At 41.9% G+C, this 21644-nt stretch overlaps 1 protein-coding gene and 1 long non-coding RNA gene across 5 annotated transcripts in view; one reads left to right on the plus strand and one right to left on the minus strand.

Annotated features, from left to right (window-relative positions):
• Window positions 1–21644, minus strand: part of LOC308619333 — a 132732-nt gene that overhangs the window by 94022 nt on the left and 17066 nt on the right. For both annotated transcript variants that reach the window (XR_014016153.1, XR_014016154.1), the window contains one exon: window positions 20794–20884. This is a non-coding gene — a long non-coding RNA (uncharacterized lncRNA). The remainder of the gene's footprint in view (window positions 1–20793; window positions 20885–21644) is intronic.
• TMEM254 (transmembrane protein 254) lies at window positions 1331–9741 on the plus strand. Of its 3 annotated transcripts, none has more exons than XM_081237912.1 (4): window positions 1331–1470; window positions 2633–2736; window positions 2924–2983; window positions 6631–8350. In XM_081237912.1, exons 1-4 carry the CDS (start codon window positions 1381–1383, stop codon window positions 6749–6751), a joined length of 375 nt encoding a protein of 124 aa, XP_081094038.1. In that variant the 5' UTR covers window positions 1331–1380; the 3' UTR covers window positions 6752–8350. The 3 variants fall into 3 exon arrangements, with proteins under 3 accessions (XP_081094038.1, XP_081094039.1, XP_081094037.1); XM_081237913.1 differs by lacking the exons at window positions 1331–1470; window positions 6631–8350 and adding exons at window positions 1617–1855; window positions 9491–9741; XM_081237911.1 differs by lacking the exon at window positions 1331–1470 and adding an exon at window positions 1617–1855.

Raw genomic sequence — 21644 nt, forward strand, 5'->3', positions numbered from 1 at the left:
CACAATGTAAGAGCTACGAGTTGAGTTTATGCAGTGCCTTACTGGGGACTACAGACCAAGAGACAGCCTCTCAGATAGCTCTGAGGAGGTAGGGGGAGAGGCCAGCATATATGATTTTGGGTAATGAGCACATGCAATCAAGCACACCTCTCAGTAGAAGGTTACTGCTAGTCAAGAGGAACAGATATCTCAGTTAATGATTGTAGTGCTTTTCTAAGTATGGGAAAATGCAAGAATCTGAGTTCATAAAATTTTTTTCCTGAAATATATCTAACCATCTAAGGGCCTGTTTTGCCTGTTTTCCCAAAGCACTGAGTGCGTCATGCTATTCTTCATCCTGAATTCCTTTCAGGGTGTCCTGTAGGTCAGCAACTGCAGTGGCTAATGACTTGCTCCTTGTACAACTGGATGGTGGGAAACATTCTTTGCTTTACAGCGGTTTTATTACAAGTACTAACTCATTTAATTCGCCCAAAAGCTCTGAGGTAGGAACCAAGGCATCCCCACTTTACAGATAGAGAAATTAAGGCACAGGTGGGTAATGTAACTAGTGTAAGCTTACACAAAAAGTTACTGGCAGAGCCAGGAGGTAAAAGTAAACCCAGGTATCTGTTCCACAGCCCCTTCTCTTAAGTGCTGTACCATATCAGTCCATACATCTTTACTAATGAAGAGAAAGAGCATTATTTCTATTGACCTGAAACAAACAGACTGCCAAATACTTCTCCAGGAAAGATGGGTTTATTCTGCGATAAGCAAAGAATTACACTTTAGGGTCTGCAACCACAGTGAGCCACAGCACAAATCATGTGCCGCCCCTCCCCCCCCGCCCAGGGACATTGTTGTTCTTCTTACAACACTTGAAAGAAGAAAAGGAAGTTGGGAGGGCTATAAAAAACAAAAGGGTCCATGGGTCTTCTTTGGCTGAGTCGTTGCCAGTAAAGAAGATTGGTCTTCTCCCTATCAGCCTCTGCTAACGTCACAGAGTGTGAGAGTTCCCCCTTCCAGTATCCCAAGTCTGTTTAATTGCAGTTTCTATTTATTAATTTTTTTTACATTTCCCACAGAGCACAGCAGAGCTGAAGTTCAAAAATTAGATCCATAGTCATTAAGAGCATAAAGCACCATCTATTCCAACACCATTATCTTAAGCCCCAGCAAGTGACACTCAGTGAGGGGTCTCCCCTGCAAGGTGATAACCAGCCCACCAGGCCAGAGCCGATGGAGATTCGTTTTCAGAGTTCCAGGCCCACAGACTCTTCTTCCTCTGGGGAGGTAGGTGAGAGGAGGGAGGAGTGTTTGCCATGGCCCCGCCCCCATCCTTGCCTTCCTCCAGAGCAGAGGTGGCCTGCTCGGCATTCCCTGGGACGTGCTGCAGCGATGGGGAAGGCAGGAGGAGATGAGACGTACTTCCAGAGGAGCAGTCTGTTCTGGGTCACCGTCATCACCCTCTCCTTTGGCTATTACACGGTAAGGGCAGCGGGCCCTGGGCAAGGCCATGCGAGGGGATAGAGTGCTGCCTTGAGCCACAAGATCCGCACCTACGACCAAGGAGAGGTCGCGCAGGCGCAATCGCGGCTCTCGAGCGCTCTAAGCCAGGGGACTAGACCCAGGAAGAAGACGCAGGCGCAGCCGTCTGCCCGCGCCTTTCGCCTGTGTTGAGATCTTGAGAAACCGGCTGCCCACGCTTTCCCTATATGAAGGCAGGGAATACTCCCCACCCCATGACTCGGTGTCTAGATCTTTCAAGATGGTGGTAGCGAAGTCGAATGCCGGTGGGGCTGCTACCTCCTATTTCCGTACAGCCAAACCCCTGCCCTCGCTGGTCACGGTCCTGGGGCTGGGATATTTCGGGGTAAGGTGTAGCGCGGGGTGCATCTATTTTGGCCCGCCAGGCTCCCGTAGGGCGAGGGGCGCTGTTGAGGGGGGGCGGGGTCTGGCGCTTGCGCGCCTGGCGCTTGCCTAGGTTATCGGCGTAAGCGGAAGGTCGGTGGGCTTGCAAGCTTTCTGCTTGAAAATGTACCTGTCTTTGCGTCCGCACGGTTACTAGGGCTTAGCCAGGTTTGAGTAGAACTCAGAAAGAAGGAGGTCAAGTTGATGGACAGTTCTAGGCCTGCCAAGTCAGGATAGGGCTTACAAAGCAGAATGTTTGAGGCAGTTGGAATTGCTTGGAAAATGGGGGTAAACCTAAAGGATGGGTAGAATTTAATGGGTAAGAAGGGTTAGAGAGGATATCCATGTTATGACATAGATGTGGAATCAAAAAGACAGAGAATCTCTACTGAGAGGAGCAGCGACTTTTGTTTGGTAGACAGAATTCATTTAAAGGATACAGGAAAGATACCCATAAAAGTAGGTTGGGGACTAAATTGTGTAATTCATTAATAACAGAAGTCAGCCAACCTGCGCACTAAGTCTGATAACCACAGAGTTTCCTCAGCATAAATCTCCCAGTAGAATCGCTTTCAGAAAATAGAAGTAAAGAATGGAAGCCCAGATGACTTAGTTCAGAGTTTCTTTGGTCTGTTTCTGTTTGGTCTGATTCTTATAGAATCAGGATTATTTAATAGCCTCGGTTAAAAATAGATTTAAGTGACCTAATAAGCATTCTGTGCTTCTGGTTCTCTTTCAGTGGATGATCTTCTGGCCTGAGGCTATTCCTTATCAGAGCCTAGGGCCGCTGGGCCCCTTCACTCAGTACTTGCTGGAGCATCATCACACCCTCGTGCACAGTTGGTAAGGAGAGCTGCAGAAATGGGGTGTGGACCCTGCAGCTCCAGTGTCCCTGTAGACCTGGAAGGCCCCTGGTTGCCTTCTAAGAGTGGTGCTAGTTCACATTAAAGCATCTTTCTCTTGGGGGTTTCTGTTTTAGATTTCATCAGCAGAGAACCATCACCTTGAACTAGGCTGACTTTTGTTTCAGGTATTGGCTTGCCTGGCTGATTCACGTGGGAGAGTCCTTGTATGCCATTGTATTGTGCAGGTAAGTGTTTTTAATAGGTCTTTGTCGCTTTTCTCTTGGTATCTAATACAAGTTGAGAGTAGCCACATTTAAATAATTCATGCGCTTGTAGGCCGAGAACAGTCTCAGGTAGAGTCGAATCCCCACACCTAATACTGAGCCTCTCTCAGTACTCAGAGGGAGTACTCAGTAAATAGTTAATGAATGAATTCATTTGTGTTAATGAGTCAATTATTTAGTCATTTAATTTAGATGATTTTTCTTCTTTTTTTCAAAAGTCTCTATATAGCCCCAACTAGAAGAAAAGATTAGGAGGCTGGCCTTATAGTTTGAAAAAGAGCTGTATTGACCTAGCCCAATGATTCTCAGCCTAGTTTCACAACTGAATCATGTGAGGAGCCTTCTCAACATTCACTTGTCTGGTTTCCAGGCCCAGAGATCCTAATGTAGTAGCCTTGCTTCAGAGGTAGGAACATGTCATTTTTTCAAGGTCTGTAGGTGATCCTGGGATGCGTTGCAAGCTAAAAGTCCTGCGACTAGACCCTACTCTACAGTTGCCAGTGCAGGATAATACAATGTGAGAGAACTGAAAAAGCTTTTCTTTACATTTAGACTTTATGTAAGCATACAGAAAGTATGGTGTAATGAAAGAGATGGTTATAGTAATGCCAGATTGCTTTGCAATTGATTTTTTTTCTTCTGGTCAAGATTAATTACCACCTCTGTTTTTGTGGTATTCTAAAAGTGGAAAATAAGATAATTTATTGTTTTAATAATAAAAGTAATTAATATTTCTTGGGTGCACACTATGCCAGACAGTGCTAACTGATTTAAATAGATTATGTTCCTCCACCTTCTGGTTTATTAAACAAGCTGGACTTTCTAGGAGAGGAGGAGAAAGCAGCTTTATTTTTTCGCCCGTCTCCACTCCCCCAAGGATTACTGTCTGTCTCCCACCCTAGCCCTGGACGATATCTGAAGCAGGTCCATAGATTTTCCAGTCACTTTCTCATATTATCTGGTCAAGTCCAGTCTATTCATTAAAACTATGAACTTTTATCTAATTCAGAACATCTGTTCTCCTCCAGCTGGGGCTCAGCAGCCTGCTGTGGGGAAGAGGGGGTAGTTGATGTCTTCCCTCTCGTTCCAGCTTTGTTCCCTGTTCACTAGCGACAGCTGCCTGTGGCCCCTTGGGGTCCTGGGAGTAGTTAGTGGAAGCAGAGCACAGTCTGCCTTGTGATCAGGCAGCTGGGTGCTGTGGTGGTTGCAAACCCATTGTTGACTCTTTCTCTCCAAAGGAGCCTTGGTGGATTTTTGAGAAACCGCCCATCACTAGGGATCTCCCTTCTGCAGTTCCCTTGATGGTTCCTTCAGACCTCAGTCAGTATGTCACTTGCAGTTTTCCCTTAGGATCTGTAATGGGGGTCGTGGTGGGGGGAAGTTTCCCTTTTATTGAGATCTCTTCTACCCTTTAGTTAGGCCTCTGGGGCGGGGTTGCTTTTAAGCTCACCCATGCCAGTGCCCTTCCACAAGACCTGTAAGGGTCACGATGACAGCTTTCTTATCCGTCCAGCAGGATAAATCTGCAAGTGCGTGCAGTTCCCTGGGCAGCCATGTACCAGTAGTTAAACGTCTGAGTTAGATATTAAGCCTCCCCCAAATTACTGGGGACTCTTGTTAGGCTGAGTAGTTCCATTGAAGCTGTTCTTTGGGCTGACTTGGGATAGGAAGTGCCGCAGCACTAGTACCTCTTTCTAACGACCTCTTCAGGCTCTCAGTGAGAGCTTAGCTCGGAGGTGTGTGGTCCAGCCCTCCACATTATAGTGTTGGAGTACTTTACACCTATTTTGTTATCGTCGTTTGCAGCCTCTAATGAAAACGAAAAGACTCAAATTGAACATCCTGCTCTCAAGTTCTTTGATAGGCAGTGGGAGAAAAGGCATAGAGAGGTTAGGGCACTATTCTCATGTTCCTGAAATCATTTTTTTATGGTCTAACGTGTTGCAGTGTATCATTGGTGACTGTAAACCAGAATCAATATTCCTTTTGACTTACGAACGAATACATTTAAGTGAAAGAATCATGAAGACATGTAGAACAATTGGAAGCCCTACCCCACATCCCACTATCCAGCAATAAAAAGAAATTGATGAATTCCATTTAACCAGACATAAGACTGGACTGAACATTCGACTTTATAGCCACCATATCTATATACATATAGATATAAACTCTTGTATAACTTTTTTCTATTGTCATATATGCCTATTTTCCTGTGTCTATACCTATGAATTTACCTCATTTCATTAGTACATAGTATTCTATTATATAGATGTGCCTTAATGTATTTAACAAATCCTCCTTCTGACAGACTTCTAAGCCTCTAGTTTTTTGGGTTTTTCTTTTTTTTTTTGACTATTATAAATAATGCTGCGTAAACGTGAATTTCTTGTACATCCTGGCCCACTTTGATATATATTTCATTTTTCTATTGTTTGGTGGTAGAATGTATGAATATAGTTGATTCTACTGACCTCACACCTAGTGACCTTGATACATTCATTTTTTAGTTCGAATAGTTCATCTGTTCATCTAATAGTTCATCATTAATAATTTAAAAGATTCCTTTTCATTTTCTAGGTACACAATTGTCTCTAGAAATAAAGACAGTTTTATTTCTTCCTTTCAATTCCGTATACCTTTTATTTATGTTTTTTCCCTCGTTGCACTGGCTAGTACGTCCAGTCCAGTGTCAACCAGAAGTGGTGATAGTAGGCATCCTGGCCTTGTTCCTAATCAAAGGGAAAGCTTTCAGCATTCTGCCTCGTGTTTTTTCTAGAGTTGTATAGACCTTCTCTGTCAGAATAAAGAAGTTCCATTCTCTTTCTAAGTTTTCTGAGAACTTGTATTGAGAATGGATGTTGAAATTTTCAAATGCTTTTTCTGCATTTATTAAGATGATTATATAATTTTTCTCCTTTAATCTGTGTAGAAAATTATATATTTTTTACATATATTTTTAAAAATTTTGTTTTAAATTAAAAGTCATCCACATGAGACTTATTTATATACAGATGAGACTGTAGCAAACCATTCACTTCATCTGGGCCATTTTCTTTTGAGCTTGGTGTTAAGCAGTTTAGTTTAAATGGCTGTATAAACAGGTATTTATTATTACCATGTGCCAGGCCCTTTACTAATCACTTTGGATAACTTATCCCAAAAATCATCTCAAAACTTGGTGAGATAAATATTATTATTCCTATTTTTCAGACGAAAAAACTGATTCTGAGAGAGAGTGAGTGACTTGCCCAAGGTCAAGCTGGTAGTTGGCCAAGATAGATTTACATCTGGTCCAAAACACTTGCTTTGAAGCCATCCCAGTGCTTTCTAACCCTATATGCTCATCAGAATCACTTGAGAAACAGTTTCACAATACCATGTCCTAGGCAATAGCCAGATTGCTTCCCAGGGAAGTACCATTCTAAATGCACAAGAAAAACGAAAATAAATAAACTAAGCATTCAAGTTAATAAGCTGGAGGAAAGCGCAAAATAAGTCCCATGAAAATAGATAGAAGGAATAAGTTTTTTAAAAACTAGAAGACAATAACTCCTGTGAAACCATAACATTAAAATTCTGGTGGATAAGTTTTTCTCTTTTTTTAGGTCTAAAGGCATCACGAATAGTTGGACTCAACTACTCTGGTTCCTGCAGACGTTCCTTTTTGGGATGGCGTCTCTCTATTACTTGATTGATTACAGACCAAGACACCATAAACAAACTTAAAAAAGATATCCAAAAAAGCCTGAATCACTATTTTGTACACTTGAAACTAATATAATATTGTAAACCAACTATACTTCAATTTATAAAAAAGAGAGAAAATATAGCATATAAAGTTCCTAGGAGAAAAAAAAGATGTTCAAAAGCTCTCTCTACAGCGACATTCAGCCTCACCTTTTTTGGGGGGTGCTGTGTTTATTTGCTCTTTCTAGAAAGTTATGACCCTCTAGTTATTCATTGTTTCTTCATCTGCTCTGGTTAAACTTGAGTAGATAGTAGGAAAAGATTTTAGCTTCCCAGTTCTGCAGACTAACCTATTTGGCAGAGGGCTTCCAGCTACCTTCTTGCGGTCCTTGGCTGTGTTGGCATTCTCCCTGTCACCTGGTTTAAGCCACATACTAAGTTTGCTTGTTGGGATATCTTTGCTCCTACCTTCTGATTAAAACACCTTACCCTTACCACCACCATCTTATCAGCTCTCCTTTCCCCAAATTTTTTTTCCACCCACCTGGACCAAAATAGAGTGACACTTCCATAACACATCAGTTCCACCCACATTTGTTAGACACCTGTGAGATGGGATCTTCTCCTCCCAGGCTTCCATTTCAGATTATGGAGAAAGATAAGACAAGCAAGTGCCTGGAATGGGGTGGGCCAAGAGGTGACACAGAGGCACAGAGGACATTCTGGGAACCAAGAAGGAATGACTGGGGAATGCTTTCTCTGCTGCTGCCAGCCAGAAGTGATGCTTCCCTCCACTCGGACCCTCCGACATAGTGCTCTGTATGTGCAGGGTCTGATGGCCACCTTCAGGTCAGGACCACATCTTAAGACAGCTTCGTTTTTTCCTCTAGCACCTGTCCCATTGCCTCACACACAGGTGTTCTCTCAGTGTTTACCGAACAAAGGAGGGAAACTCTGATTTCACTTTGCACTTGTTCAGCATCATTCCAATTTTTATCTGAAAGCTGCAGAACCCATTCAGTGTACCCTTGCATCAGAGAAAAGCGCAGGACGGCCCTTGACTGGTACCGCCATGTTTCTGTGGGTCCCCTGGTGGGAAACCCATATCTTTTTCACACTTTCCTATTCTTGGTCACTTTTTCCAGACACTGTAGATGTCTCCCTCCAGTTCTGACTCACTCAGCCATTCCTGTTCTAGAGAGTCTACACCATGGGTTCTCCAACTAGTTACTACCTCTCTCATTCACCTGGTTATAACTTAACTACTGACTGGTTGGGACAGGAGGGTTACTGACTCACCTCAAGGAATCTTTAGGGCTCCTTTCCTGGAGGACCCCCTGCTTGTTCACTAGGGACTAGACCTTATTTTCCTTCCATGACAGTAAGTCATGTTATTTATTTTAAGCAAACACGAGAAACAGTCCCCCTCCCCCCAAGAAAGAGGCCTCAAGTAAAAGCATAACCATGAAAGATGATGGACTATGAATTGGTTTTGGTGGAAATCAACTTCTACACATAAATCCCAGTCTTTGTTTCTCTTGTGATTAAGGGGTTATTATTAATGGTGCCAAGGATAATATGGCAGATTACTGAATGAAATGTATTAACTTGAATAAAATGTTGTGAATTGTGTCTCCAATCAAATGCTTTTTTGGGTCAGTTTTGATAGTATTGTCACACATTTGATTCTACTCTTTCTCAAAAAGACTCCATTCTGGAACTTTGTATCAGGGATTTTGTTTTACACTGATAAAGAAATGCAGAATGCCCTAGTTGTAGAACATATGGTCTTCCTTACGTTTCTAGAGCTGTCTATAGTCCACTTAAGTCCTCCACATACACCAAGTTGTGGGTGGACATGAGCATCTCCTTTCATTACAGGATTGGCCTCCTGTTTCCACTACATTTCATTCAGTGTTTGATGTAGTCTGCAGCAAGTGAAAGGAGTACTCTGATTTTTTTTAAATGCCAAAAGTATAAAATGCTGTAATCTTATTTGGGGTATTATCATGGCTTAGAGCAAAAAAGGATCTTAGTGGGCAAATGGTGCAGGTCATTCATTTTATAGACCCATAAGCTGCATCCCAGGGAGGTGAAGTAACCCACAGAGGCCAGACTAACTGGATCTCATGTTTCCCCTCTTCCTTCCCCACAGTCCAGGAGCCTAGAAGTAAGTCTGAAGCAAAAAATAAAAAGAAACATCTTAGCTTTGTGTTGCAGTCACAGTGGTGATACAGGGGAAACATCTGTGTTGAGTTTGGATGAGAAAAGGCCAGAGGCATCTTGTTGGAAACAACCATGGAGGGCAAACAGACTAAAACCCCAAATATATCAAGGGCAAGTATAATTTGGAAGAACAAAAAAGCAAGGACCAATGGCGGGAACAAAAACAAAAAACTAATGACCTCACAACCTAAAAACAGGCCAGATTTATAAACTAACACTATTTCCTACATTCAACATGTTTATGAGTCCATTGCAATCCAACTCCAAACGTTTTATAAGCCACGGTTTTAAAACAAGTTTTGAGTTTAAGAGGCTATACTCTAGATGTGTAGAGAGGTTCTTTAGCAAAACAACTGGTCATCTGGGAGCCTGTATGTATTTACATGGAGGGCCTGAAAACACCAAAGAAACGTTGGAGACCTGCCTTTAAGGTTAGAGCACAGAATGCAATCACATTGTTATTGTTGCTCAGGGCACTTGCTGGAACCTTAACTAAATCTCTTAGTTGAGCAGCCTGGGTTGTAAATATCATTTTTCCTTTCCTCTTACCAGCACAGACAAAAAAGAATCTAGGGCACCTGAGTAATATATTTGTAAGTCTACGAGACCCTTCTCTCTGCAAGGCTCCTTGTCCACATCGAATTGGAAATTATGGTTCCTTTTTTGTCAACGTTGGACAATGAGAGTGTGTACTTATCATTTCACATTTCTCTTTATGAAGATCTATGGTCTGATTCCACGGTGGACACTTGAAAATCCTATCCAAAATACTGTATTTGCAATTCTATCAACAAACGTTTTAAGATGGCTCTTAAGGGACTTCCCTGGTGGCACAGTGGTTAAGAATCCTCCTGCCAATGCAGGGGACACGGGTTCAAGCCCTGGTCTGGGAAGATCCCACATGCTACAGAGCAACTAAGCCCATGCTCCAAAACTACTGAGCCTGTGCTCTAGAGCCAGTGAACCACAACTACTGAAGCCCACATGCCAGAACTACTGAAGCCCATGCACTTAGAGCCCGTGCTCCACAACAAGAGAAGCCACTGCAGTGAGAAGCCTGCGCACCACAACAAAGAGTAGCCCCTGCTCTCCTTAACTAGAGAAAGGCCATGCACAGCAAGAAAGACCCAACGCAACCAAAAATAAATAAATAAATAATAAAATAAAATAAATTTATTTAAAAAAATGATGGCTCTTAAGCTTTCTGAATAGGATTGAGTATACTAATTGCTCCATTTCTGTTTATAGTAAGGCATAAAGTTGGATTATGGAAAATACTTTTGGTATACTAATACTGTTCAGGGAAATATTCATGAAAGAACTTTTACTTTTTCCTGTACCAACACATTGCACTGGATGTATGTAGTAAATAAAAAATTACTCAATATAAATTGTCACTAAAATTGAAATCTTGACATTGCTGTAAATAAGAGGAATGACATCTATAATATAGAGAAATGTTCCCTGAACCTCGGACATGGAAGGACCACCCTCACAACACAAATCTTCTTAAGCAATAATAACTATGAAACGCCACACCTGGTTACTTTGTTCATTATATTTTTCTCTAATATGAGAATAAAACATACTTTATATCGATACCTAAAATCATCATGCATACTAATGCTACATTCAGCACACTATTAATAATCAAAAGTATTCTACTATCCACTGAGACTGAAGTTGGGATTTACCTGGCTCCAGACACAGGATTTTAGGCAAGTCTGTCACCTTCCTGGATCTCAATTTCATCATTAAAAAGAATAAGGGGCTTCCCTGGTGGCGCAGTAGTTGAGAGTTCGCCTGCCAATGCAGGGGACGCGGGTTCGTGCCCCGGTCCAAGAGGATCCCACATGCCGCGGAGCAGCTGGGCCCGTGAGCCATGGCCGCTGGGCCTGCGCGTCCAGAGCCTGTGCTCCGCAACGGGAGAGGCCACAACAGTGAGAGGCCCGCGTACCGCAAAAAAAAAAAAAAAAAAAAAAGTAAGAATAATTTTACATTGTGGCTGGGATGAAGATAAAATAGTAAATTTAAATGAAATCATCTATGTAAACCAACTTTGTAAACTGTAAAATTAATCAAGAGTATAGTTTTTACTGGAAGGTTGGTCATAGATGATGATGTATCCTGAATTTCTAAAACTTGACCATGCAGATGGATTCTGTGAGATCTTGTGAAAATTCAGGTTCTGATTCAGTGAGTGTAGAGTGGGTCCAAGATTCTGCATGTCCAGCAAGCTCCCTGGTGATCTTCAGACTACTTTGAGTAGAAAGATTTTTAGAGAAAATTTAGAATAAGAACCCAATTGGTTTGACCCTGATTTCATGAGGCTTGGGGTTGATTTCTATACATGACAACATGTTTGTGTCAATAAGAAGCACAGCTAAACACCCTCACTGGGAGCTCAGCACTCAAGTGTAAACAATACCTGGAGTCCTGACAATCAGCGAAAAGCACTGCTGTGGGGCTAAAAATGCTATGAATATAACAAAACAGAAACAGACTCACAGATACAGAGAGCAATCTAGTGATCACCGCTGGGGACAGGGAAAGGGGGAGGGACAAGATGGGATGGGGAATTAAAAGGTATAAACTACTATATAAAATAGATCAGCTACAAGGGTATATTGTACAGCACAAGAAATATAGCCAGTACCTTATAATAACTTTAAATGGAGTATAATCTATAAAAATTTTGAATCATTATGTTGTACACCTGAAACTAATATATATTGTAAATCAAGTATACTTCGATTTTTAAAAAGCTGATGAAATTAGCCAATTGGCATATCTGCATACTCCTCCCTCCTTGAGAATAAAAGTTTGGGATTGAGGTCTTTTGAAAGTAAAAAAGAACTCAATATTTTTCAAATATTTATTTTTATTCTAGACACTGATATGAAATACCTAACATCCACAACTCTTTGAGGTAACAATTTAAAGTTGAGGACACTGAGGGGAGATCCCTGCCCAAATGGCTGACTAGCTCAGGCCACTGACTCCTTCTCCAAAGATCAAACTTGAAGAAACAGTAAACACATGAGAGAAGTATGAATTCCTAAAACCAAAGGGAACATGTAGGGAACGTTCCCCCCGACCATCCCGGACAGAAGACTAGAATTGGTGTAGAGGTGGAGAAAGGGGAGCCTTGGGCAGCAGGGAGAACTAGGTTGGTGGAGAACTTTTCATCTTCTGTTCTTGTCTCTCCCTCAAGTTGAGCAGACAGTTATGGGCCTGACCCTTCAGCAAAGAAGTGGGCAGTAGCAGGGCCCATGGCAGCTTCTCCTGATATTAGCAACACAAAACCCCACTGGGTGATGGGGGAGAGTTCATGAAAACAGGCTGACAGCCCTCAGGCAATCACTCCCCTACACTCCCAATCAAATCACAAGGATTGTGGACTACATTGTTATTTCTTCCTAAAGATTCAAAAGTGAAAACCTCAGGCAAAACAGTGACCAGTGGAATGGTATCAAACAGGGACTCTTAAAGGGTTCTGTGGTTCCTGAATTCTCATCTTTAAATCATTGATTTCAGTGTAGACTAAGGCCTGGCCTTAGCCCTCCCCCAATGCATTATCAGACCTGCTGGTTGATGCCCCAAGGGAAAAGAAGATCACAAGCCCAAAGAACTGGACAGCAGAGAATGACAAGCATAAGCTGAGCCACACCTGTCATCTGAAACAGAAGTGTTGGAACATAAGGACCCGGAATCTAAAAATCCTCTTTAAGTAGGACATAAGGAGTTAATAAGAGAATATGTTAACAATATGATATACAAATAAGAAATCACACACAAAAAAGAACTAGGTGAAAATATTAGGCATGAAAAATAAAATAGTTGAAATAAAGAACCTATTAAATGAAAATAGAACAAGTGAAATAGAATGGATGTAGTTGAAGAAAGAATTTGTAGACTCAAGCTTGTGGATGTCTCACAGTAGGAAAATACAAAACATAAAATACAAAAGAAAAGCCTGGAAATGTGGATGATAAACATAGAAATGCCAACGCCTAGGGGTATTAGTTCCAGTTGGAGAGAAAAATAAAATGGAATGGAAGAAATATTTGAAGAAATAATGGAGAGAAATTTCCCCCAAATTACCTTATTTGAAATGACTTATAAAGGGCCAAACAAAAGAGATAAGGCATACCAATCCCTAGGCATAACAATAAAATTTGAGAAAAATCAAGACAGAGAAAATTCTAAGTTTCCAGAGAGAAAGAACAGATCACCTCCAAAGGAATGACAATGAACAGACAACAAACAACTACACTGGATGCTAGAAGACAGTGAAAAATAGTTTAAAAGTACTGGGGAAGAATTACTTTGAATGTAGAATTTTATATTCAGCCAAATTATCATTCAAACAGGAGAAAGTGATGGGAAAAAGATTCCCTGCCTTCAAGGGCTCAGAATGTTTGCCACACAAAAAGACCCACATTGAAAACACTTTTGGGAAAAGTCCTTAAATAATAAAAGGGAAAAAAGTCAGGCAATGCTGCCAGAGATATAGGGTAGGGAGGGAGGAGAGGCATCAAAGAAAAATAAAAGGATATAAACAGGCCCAAATTTAAATTATATACATTCTAGCCAATTTCCATGATGGGTATATGTGTATGTGTGTATGGGGTGGAGGGCAGTAGGATAAGTGAACTGGGCATGAGAGTAAGTTGAAATATAGAGCTTCTTCAGTTATGTCACAATAAACCCACTGTACATTGAACTGTAAATCGAAAATGCATTTAGGGGCTTCCCTGGTGGCGCAGTGGTTAAGAATCTGTCTGCCAATGCAGGGGACACAGTTTCAAGCCCTGTTCTGGGAAGATCCCACATGCCGCGGAGCAACTAAGCCCGTGCACCACAACTACTGAGCCTGCGCTCTAGAGCCCGCATGCCACAGCTACTGAAGCCTGTGCACCTAGAACCCATGCTCCACAACAAGAGAAGCCACCACAATGAGAAGCCCACGCACTGCAACGAAGAGTAGCCCCCACTCACCACAACTATAGAAAGCCCGCACGCAGCAACAAAGACCCAGTGCAGCCAAAAATAAATAAATAAATTTTAAAAAAAAGAAAATGCATTTAATACAACTAACCTACCTAGCCTACCTTAAACATGCTCAGAACACTTACATTAGCCTACAGTTGGGCAAAATCATCTAGTACAAAGCCTATTTTATAATAAAGTGTTAAATATGTCATGTAATTTGATGAATACTGTACTGAATGATTGTGTGGATATGGAATGGTTGTAAGTGTATCAGTTGTTTACCCTTGTGATCTCCTGGTTGACTGGGAGCTGCAGCTGCTGCCATTGCTCAGCATAACCAGCAAACTAGTGGTTACCAAAGGGAGAGGGTTGGGAGGAGGGGCAAAATAGATGAAAAGGATTAAGAGGTACAAACTTCTAGGTATAAAATGAATGTTAACAAGGTTGTAATGTACAACACAGGGAATTAGTCAGTATTTCATAATAACTTTGTATGGAGTATACTCTATAAAAATATTGAATGATTATGTTCTACACCTGAAACTAATATAATATTGTAAGTCAACCATACATAAATTTTTCTAAAAAGAACCAAAGTTTGAGGAACTTTCCACTTTCTAACCCTCTAGAGTCCTCTAAAATCTCAATGAACTAGAATTTTTCACCTTGATACAACCTCAGAAAACCCGAGATGAATTAACCTTATCTTTCCTGCTACTAGGAAATGAAATCACCCCAAGAAGATAAGATCTGAAAAAGAGAAAGCTCCCTAAGAGGGAATCTTGCAGGTATTCTACTTTCTAAGGGAAAAGTAATAACATAGCAACCCTCTGAGAGAATTGATAAATAACAAGTCACATTTCAATCTTTTCTGTAATGGGTGTTTCCACTTAAGAGCAAAAGGCAGCAGGGTGTAATGCAATAGCACCCTTGGCTTTTTTTTAATCTCTTTTTTTTAACATCTTTATTGGAGTATACTTGCTTTACAATGTTGTGTTAGTTTCTGCTGTGTAACAAAGTGAATCCGCTATATGTATACATATATCCCCATATCCCCTCCCTCTTGAGCCTCCCTCCCACCCTCCCTATCCCACCCCTCTAGGTGGTCACAAAGCACCAAGCTGATCTCCCTGTGCTATGCGGCTGCTTCCCACTAGCTATCTATTTTACATTTGGTAGTGTATATATGTCCATGTCACTCTCTCACTTTGTCCCAGCTTACCCTTCCCCTTCCCCATGTCCTCAAGTCCATTCTCTATGTCTGCATCTTTATTCCTGTCTTGCCCCTAGGTTCATCAGAACCATATTTTTTTAGATTCCATATATATGTGTTGCACCCTTGGCTTTTGAGTGACAACTATGTTCAAATTGTTACCCATTACTTACTAGGAATATTACCCTAGATAAATCTCATGTCTTTGAGTCCCAGTGTCTACTCCCTTCTTGTTTTGTTTATTTCCTTTTATCTCCATCTCCCTGCTGCCCCCACTTCCAGGCAACAATTCCAAGGTGTTTGCTGTGCCTGTTCTTTGAAAATGTACACTGTTGTTTTGTGAGCAAGTATTTCTGATTTAAATGAAATTGCCATATGTCAGTTGCTACTAAACTTTGGCATCTTGAGAAGGACTCCCAGGACAGTGTGAGTTTGGTGACTTAATCTGATTTCCAGTTAATTTTTGACAATTTGCCAAAAAAGAGCTGAGTTGCCCACATTCCCTGTTGCTCCCTTGGAGGGGAAAAAAATAATCTCTAAGACAGTGCGAGAGCCAACTGGAACTCACAAGGCTTTTGAACAAGACAGGAAACAATAGAAAAAGAAAGTCCAGGCTGGTCAACTAGTATAGCTCATCTTGGATGCCTCCAAAAATCTGTCTTATCTTTGTTCAACTTAGCCAGAATTGCATTTAACTACACAGGATATGAGACCAAATGATGTCTGTGGTCAACTCGTAATCAGAATGCTGGAACGGACTGCAGAAATCTTCAGATAGACACCCCCCACCATCATTTTACACTGGGAGAAACTGAGCGCCTACAAAGAAAGGTAACCACCAATGTCACACAATCAATTTGCTGTCAGACCTGGGTCTCTGACTCCTTGCTATTTCACCAAGCTGCCTGTCAGCAGTATTGGATGAAACATCCAAAGTAATGTTCTCAACAGCATGGCTCACCTCCCAAATATTTTACAAATATTATCCAAGAAAGATGCATTAAGAGTGAGAGTAGTTTCCATCATTGTTGTTAGTGGCCCTAAACCCCTACATCCTGTTCATGTTACTGGCCCCTGCCTTTGATACTGTATCCATAGCAATGTACAAATATTGTAAACATTCTGCAGACCTAGGGGTGTTCTTGCCATTGGTTAAAGGTGCAGCAGTAATACATTGCACATGTACACCGAAAAGGTTATTTATAGCATTTATGAAGCTTTAACGTCTGCATAGCAAAAGAATTTGCTGGGCTTATGTTCTGGGTATTACAGAATATTTCCTAGGAAACTGAAAATAAATATATTATGAAATTTCAATTTTGAAACATATTTAGTATTGTCCTGGCATCCTGTAATGGCTGTTGCAAAACACACTGTAGGCCAGAGACAGGCATTCCTTGTGTAAACCCACTAAATCCTTTGAATCTGCAGGAATCCCACAGAATGTTGCTTCTATGTTAATAATAATAAGAGTAACATTAATTGAACAGTCAGTGGGTGGCCAGGCATTATGCTTAGAGCCTTGTTTGCATTCTTTCATTTAATCCTCACTTTAACCCCTAGGAGGTATGCCCTGGCATCCCATTTTCCCAATTAGAAAACTGAGGCCTAATGAAATTAAGTAGCTCATTAACAATCAGAGCTAGTGAGGGGTAGAACCAAGAGTCAAGAGATAGCTGTGACTCCCAAACCTATGTTTGTTACATGTGTGTTTGTTGCCTATTGGTTGTAAATTACAGATGCAACCATAGCGTAAAATCTCTCTGGCATCCATACATTCACAGTGAAATATTTTGCTCTGTGAAATACATATTTAAAGTGGACTCCACCATCTAAATCCTTGTGTAGAAATCATTTGAATTCTACTTCAAGTAAGCAATCCATTCAAATATCCCTTTGAAATGGCATCTGGAAGGAAAAGATGTTTCCATCTGAACATGAGTCTAACCAGGGACTGGTTAGAGAGGCCTCCTCTGAAACCACTGGAGCTTGGCCTTAGAAAGATAACAGTGATGCTTCCTGATTAATTCAAGAGGGGGAGGGGAAGAGGCTAGATCAGGAGCACAGAGCTAGTGAGCTGGGTAGGAGGGCTGTTGTTGTTGATGATGCTATGAGGCATCATCTAAGGTCAAGTCAGTGGCACTGAGGGCTTCTGGGGGTGGGGGTGGCCAGGCCCCTCTCCTGATCAGGTACACATGCTATTTTTCTCGAATCACTGTGGGGAAGATAGCTCCATTCAGGACAGCTATAACTGTCCCCAGGGGTACCACTTCTGGTGTGACGATACATCCAGACTAGGTGGAGCAGGTAGGGAAATGGGCATTGGCCTTTAGGGCCTGTGAGACCAGGCATATTCAAACAGCATCAGGATGGAGATTAAGAGGCCAGTGGGACTAGTGAGGGCTGGGCAACCAAAGGGCTGTGCTGAGGAATGGGGCGGAGCTGAATCATCCCAGTGACATTGGGGTGGGGGGAGGGGACTGTCTTGTAAAATGCAGCAAGGAGAACTCAGCCTTCATTATTTGGAAGTTCTAAAATAGAGGTTTTTATCCCAGCATCCATGGGTGAGTCAATGAACCTTTAACATTATCTGGGATCCAAAGAGACCCAGCAACAGACAGCCTGGGGCCTCCAGGAATTGTTCTTTGGGGAGAGTGGGGGGCATTGGTGGATGCAGTATCAAAGCTCTCAGATGCACTAAGGAAAATGGACTTAGTGAATGAGATTGGAAGGCAGGGGACTTGCCTGGTGGTCCAGTGGGTAAGACTCCGTGCTCCCAGTGCAGGGCGGGGTGGGGGAGGGGGGCCTGGGTTCGATCCCTGGTCGGGGAACTAGATCCCACAGGCATGTTGCAACTAAGAGTTCACATGCCACAATTAAGTATTCCACATGCCACAATGGGGATCCCACGTGCCGCAGCTAGGACCCGGCACAGCCAAAATAAATAAAAATATAAATAAATCTATTTAAAAGGTTGGAAGGCAGAAGAAGGGAGCAGCTGCCACCTAATTAGCCATGCAGCCTTGAGCAAATCTTTTATTGATACCTCTTGAACTTGGGTTTCCTCATGAGGCAGTTAAACCTGAGATTTATATAAGGTACCAGCTTTAAAATTTCATAAAATTCCAAAAGCACTATCCACTCGTGAAACAATTTACTGGGAGAAATAGTGAGCTTCCTGTCACTGGAAGTATTCAAGAAGAGTGAGAATAGCCACTTGTCTCGTATGCCATAGAAAGAATTCCTATATTAGGTAGGAAGTTAAGATTTGATTTTGAGTAATAAAAACAACAAAAATAATAATAGTTAACATTGATTGAATACATAATATGTGCCCAGCACTGTTCTAGGCATTTATACACATCTCATCTGATTCTCTCAACAAGCCCAAGAGTCATGGGTACTATTAACATCCCCATTTTACAGAGGACACTCAGATCAGAGACGCAAGTTACCAGAGATCTCATGTCTAGAAAGAGGTAGAGCTGAGATTGGAGACCAGGTTTCTCTGACTCCCCCAAGTCTTAACCACTGCCCAGTTCTGCCTTCAGCACCTGCTGCAGCCAGGATAGGCATGCCTTCTGCCGGCCTGGGCTCTGAGTACAAGGCAACGTGACTGCCTCCAACTTCATCTTCCTCCAAGGTGGGCAACTGAGTATGGAATGCAGACAGCCAGCTTGCCAACAAGGCTGCTTTCCTAAGGCTTGTGACGCGAGCAGAAAGGAGCTGCCATCACTGCTGAGAACCTCAGCTCCTCTGGGCTCCTTACACCCACCACTTCATTTTGCAGAAGAGGAAACGAATGCCCAGAAAGTGTGAGCTAACAACCCAAACAAACACAGCAAATAAGCAGCAGAGCTGGGAAACAGCTACCTTGAGCCTTAACTTCCAGGCCAGTTCTCAATGTCATTCTGTTTTTTAGCTTGTTAACTGAAACACACACACACACACACACACACACACACACACACACACACACACACACACACACCATAAGAGCTGTGAGTTGAGTTTATTTACTGTCTTACTGAGGACTGTAGCCCAGGAAGCAGCCCCTCAAATTGCTCTGAGGAACTGCTCTGAAGAGGTATGTGATTTTGGAGAAGGGATATGTACAATCAAGCACACCTCTCTGTAGAAGGTTGCTACCAGTCACAAGGATCAGATATCTCAGTTAATGATTTTAGTACTTTTCTAAGCATGGGACAGTGCAAGAATTTGGGTTCATAAAAATTTCTCCTGAAAATATGTAACTACCTGAGGGCCTGTTCTTGCAGTTTTCCCAGAGCACAGAGTGCCTCATTCCTAAGCTTCACCCTGAATTCTTTCCAGAGTGTGCTATACGTCAGTAACTGCAGTGGCTAGTAACTTGATTCCTGTAGAACTGGATGGCAAGCAACATTCCTTAGTTGGCAAGTTAATCCCTATGACCGTGGTTGCTCTCATGTCCCTCAGTTTTGAGATCTGATATATACACATTTTTTTCTGATGAAGGCCTATAGATCAGGCACAACAAATTAGAGATTCACAAGAGTAGCAATTATTTAAAATTAAATCAAAAAGATACATGCACCCCAGTGCTCATTGCAGCACTATTTACAATAGCCAGGACATGGAAGCAACCTAAATGTCCATCAACAGAGGAATGGATAAAGAAGATGTGGTACATATATACAATGGGATATTAGCCACAGAAAGGAATGAAATTGTGTCATTTGCAGAGATATGGATGGACCTAGAGACTGTCATACAGAGTAAGGCAAGTCAGAAAGAGAAAACCAATATCGTATATTAATGCATAAGTGTGGAATCTAGAAAAAATGGTATAGAGGATCTTATTTGCAAAGCAGAAATAGAGACACAGATGTAGAGAACATATGTATGGATACCAAGGGGGAAGCGGTGGGTGAGATGAATTGTGAGATTGGGATTGACGTATATACACGACTATGTATAAAATAGATAACTAATGAAAACCTATTGTATAGCACAGGGAACTCTACTCAGTGCTCTGTGGTGACCTAAGTGGGAGAGAAATCCAAAAAAGAGGGGATATATGTATATGTACAGCTGATTCACTTTGCTGTACAGCAGAAACTAACACAACATTGTAAAGCAACAATACTCCAATAAAAATTAATTTACAAAAACAAAAAAAAGTGGGCTTCCCTGGTGGCGCAGTGGTTGAGAGTCTGCCTGCCAATGCAGGGGACACGGGTTCGAGCCCTGGTCTGGGAAGATCCCACATGCCGTGGAGCAACTAGCCCCATGAGCCACAAATACTGAGCCTGCGCGCCTGGAGCCTGTGCTCCGCAATGAGAGGCCACAATAGTGAGAGGCCCGTGCACCGTGATGAGGAGTGGCCCCCACTTGCCGCAACTGGAGAAAGCTCTCACACAGAAACGAAGACCCAACACAGCCATAAATAAATGAATAAATAAATAAATAAATAAATAATTTAAAAAAAAAAAAAAAAAAAAAAAAAAAAAAAAAAAGTTAAATTCTCTGGCTCTTCTAAAAATTCTAATCTAACCTTGCCCCACACAACCAAATTTCCCTCTTATTGATCCTGAATCGGCATTTCTCCCCCTTTTTGGCAAATTTCTTCACTAACATTGACCCAAAAGTACATATCCCAGCTACTAACCTTTTTCCGAGCCATCACTCCAGCAGAATTCCCTCCCAAATCCTCTCTTCTTTATCTGGGCAGATTGGAAATTCAGTCTCAAGTGGCAACCCTGGGCAGACAGCAATCATTTGAACATTTAGTTTACAAACTAAATTTATACCTCAGTCAGAAATGTGCAACCCCACTCCCTCCCCATTTAAGCTTTACAACAACATACAAAATTTTCATTATATTTTAGATTTACAAAGGAATAAAATCTGCAGACTGGTTGGAACAGTTTAGAATTCTGCACTCATCTATATCTCTTAGTCCTAGGAAACTGAGTTAAAGCAGAGTTGTTCCAGAGCTAAGATATTTGCATATACCTTCTTTTCTCTTTTCCTTCCTTCCTTTTTCTTTTTTCTTTTCTGTTCTATTTTGTTTTTGTTCCTTCTTAGTCAAGTTCAGTGGTGTTCAAATTTTGGTTGCAAAATTCTCAATTTAAGTGTGGGGTTTTTTATAAAGGATGTTCAAGGCCTAGGTAAGTGTAGGTCACACGCTAGTTTGGGGATCGACACTTAGTGAGATGCACTTCCATAGCCTGAGGGACGTCCGCAGTGAAGAGCAGCCTTTGGAGTCCAGTGTGACCTTGGGCAGGTTTCTTATCTGTTCTCAATCCCATTTGTAAAATGGGGGCGATGAAGGTGGAAACAGTGGGTCCCGGGCTGTTCCACCCTGATCTCTGGCACCCACTCCCTATCTCACTCAGAGGCAGTTAGATTGTCCTTGGCATCATTTCCTCAATCTGCATCATGGTCACCTCCACCAGGTCCTTCACACTCAGGGACTGTGTCCTATGCTGGGTCTCAAAACTCTGTTCTCCACTTTCT

Source organism: Mesoplodon bidens, assembly GCF_964165515.1.
Source record: "Mesoplodon bidens genome assembly, chromosome: 1".
Lineage (NCBI taxonomy): Eukaryota > Metazoa > Chordata > Mammalia > Artiodactyla > Ziphiidae > Mesoplodon > Mesoplodon bidens.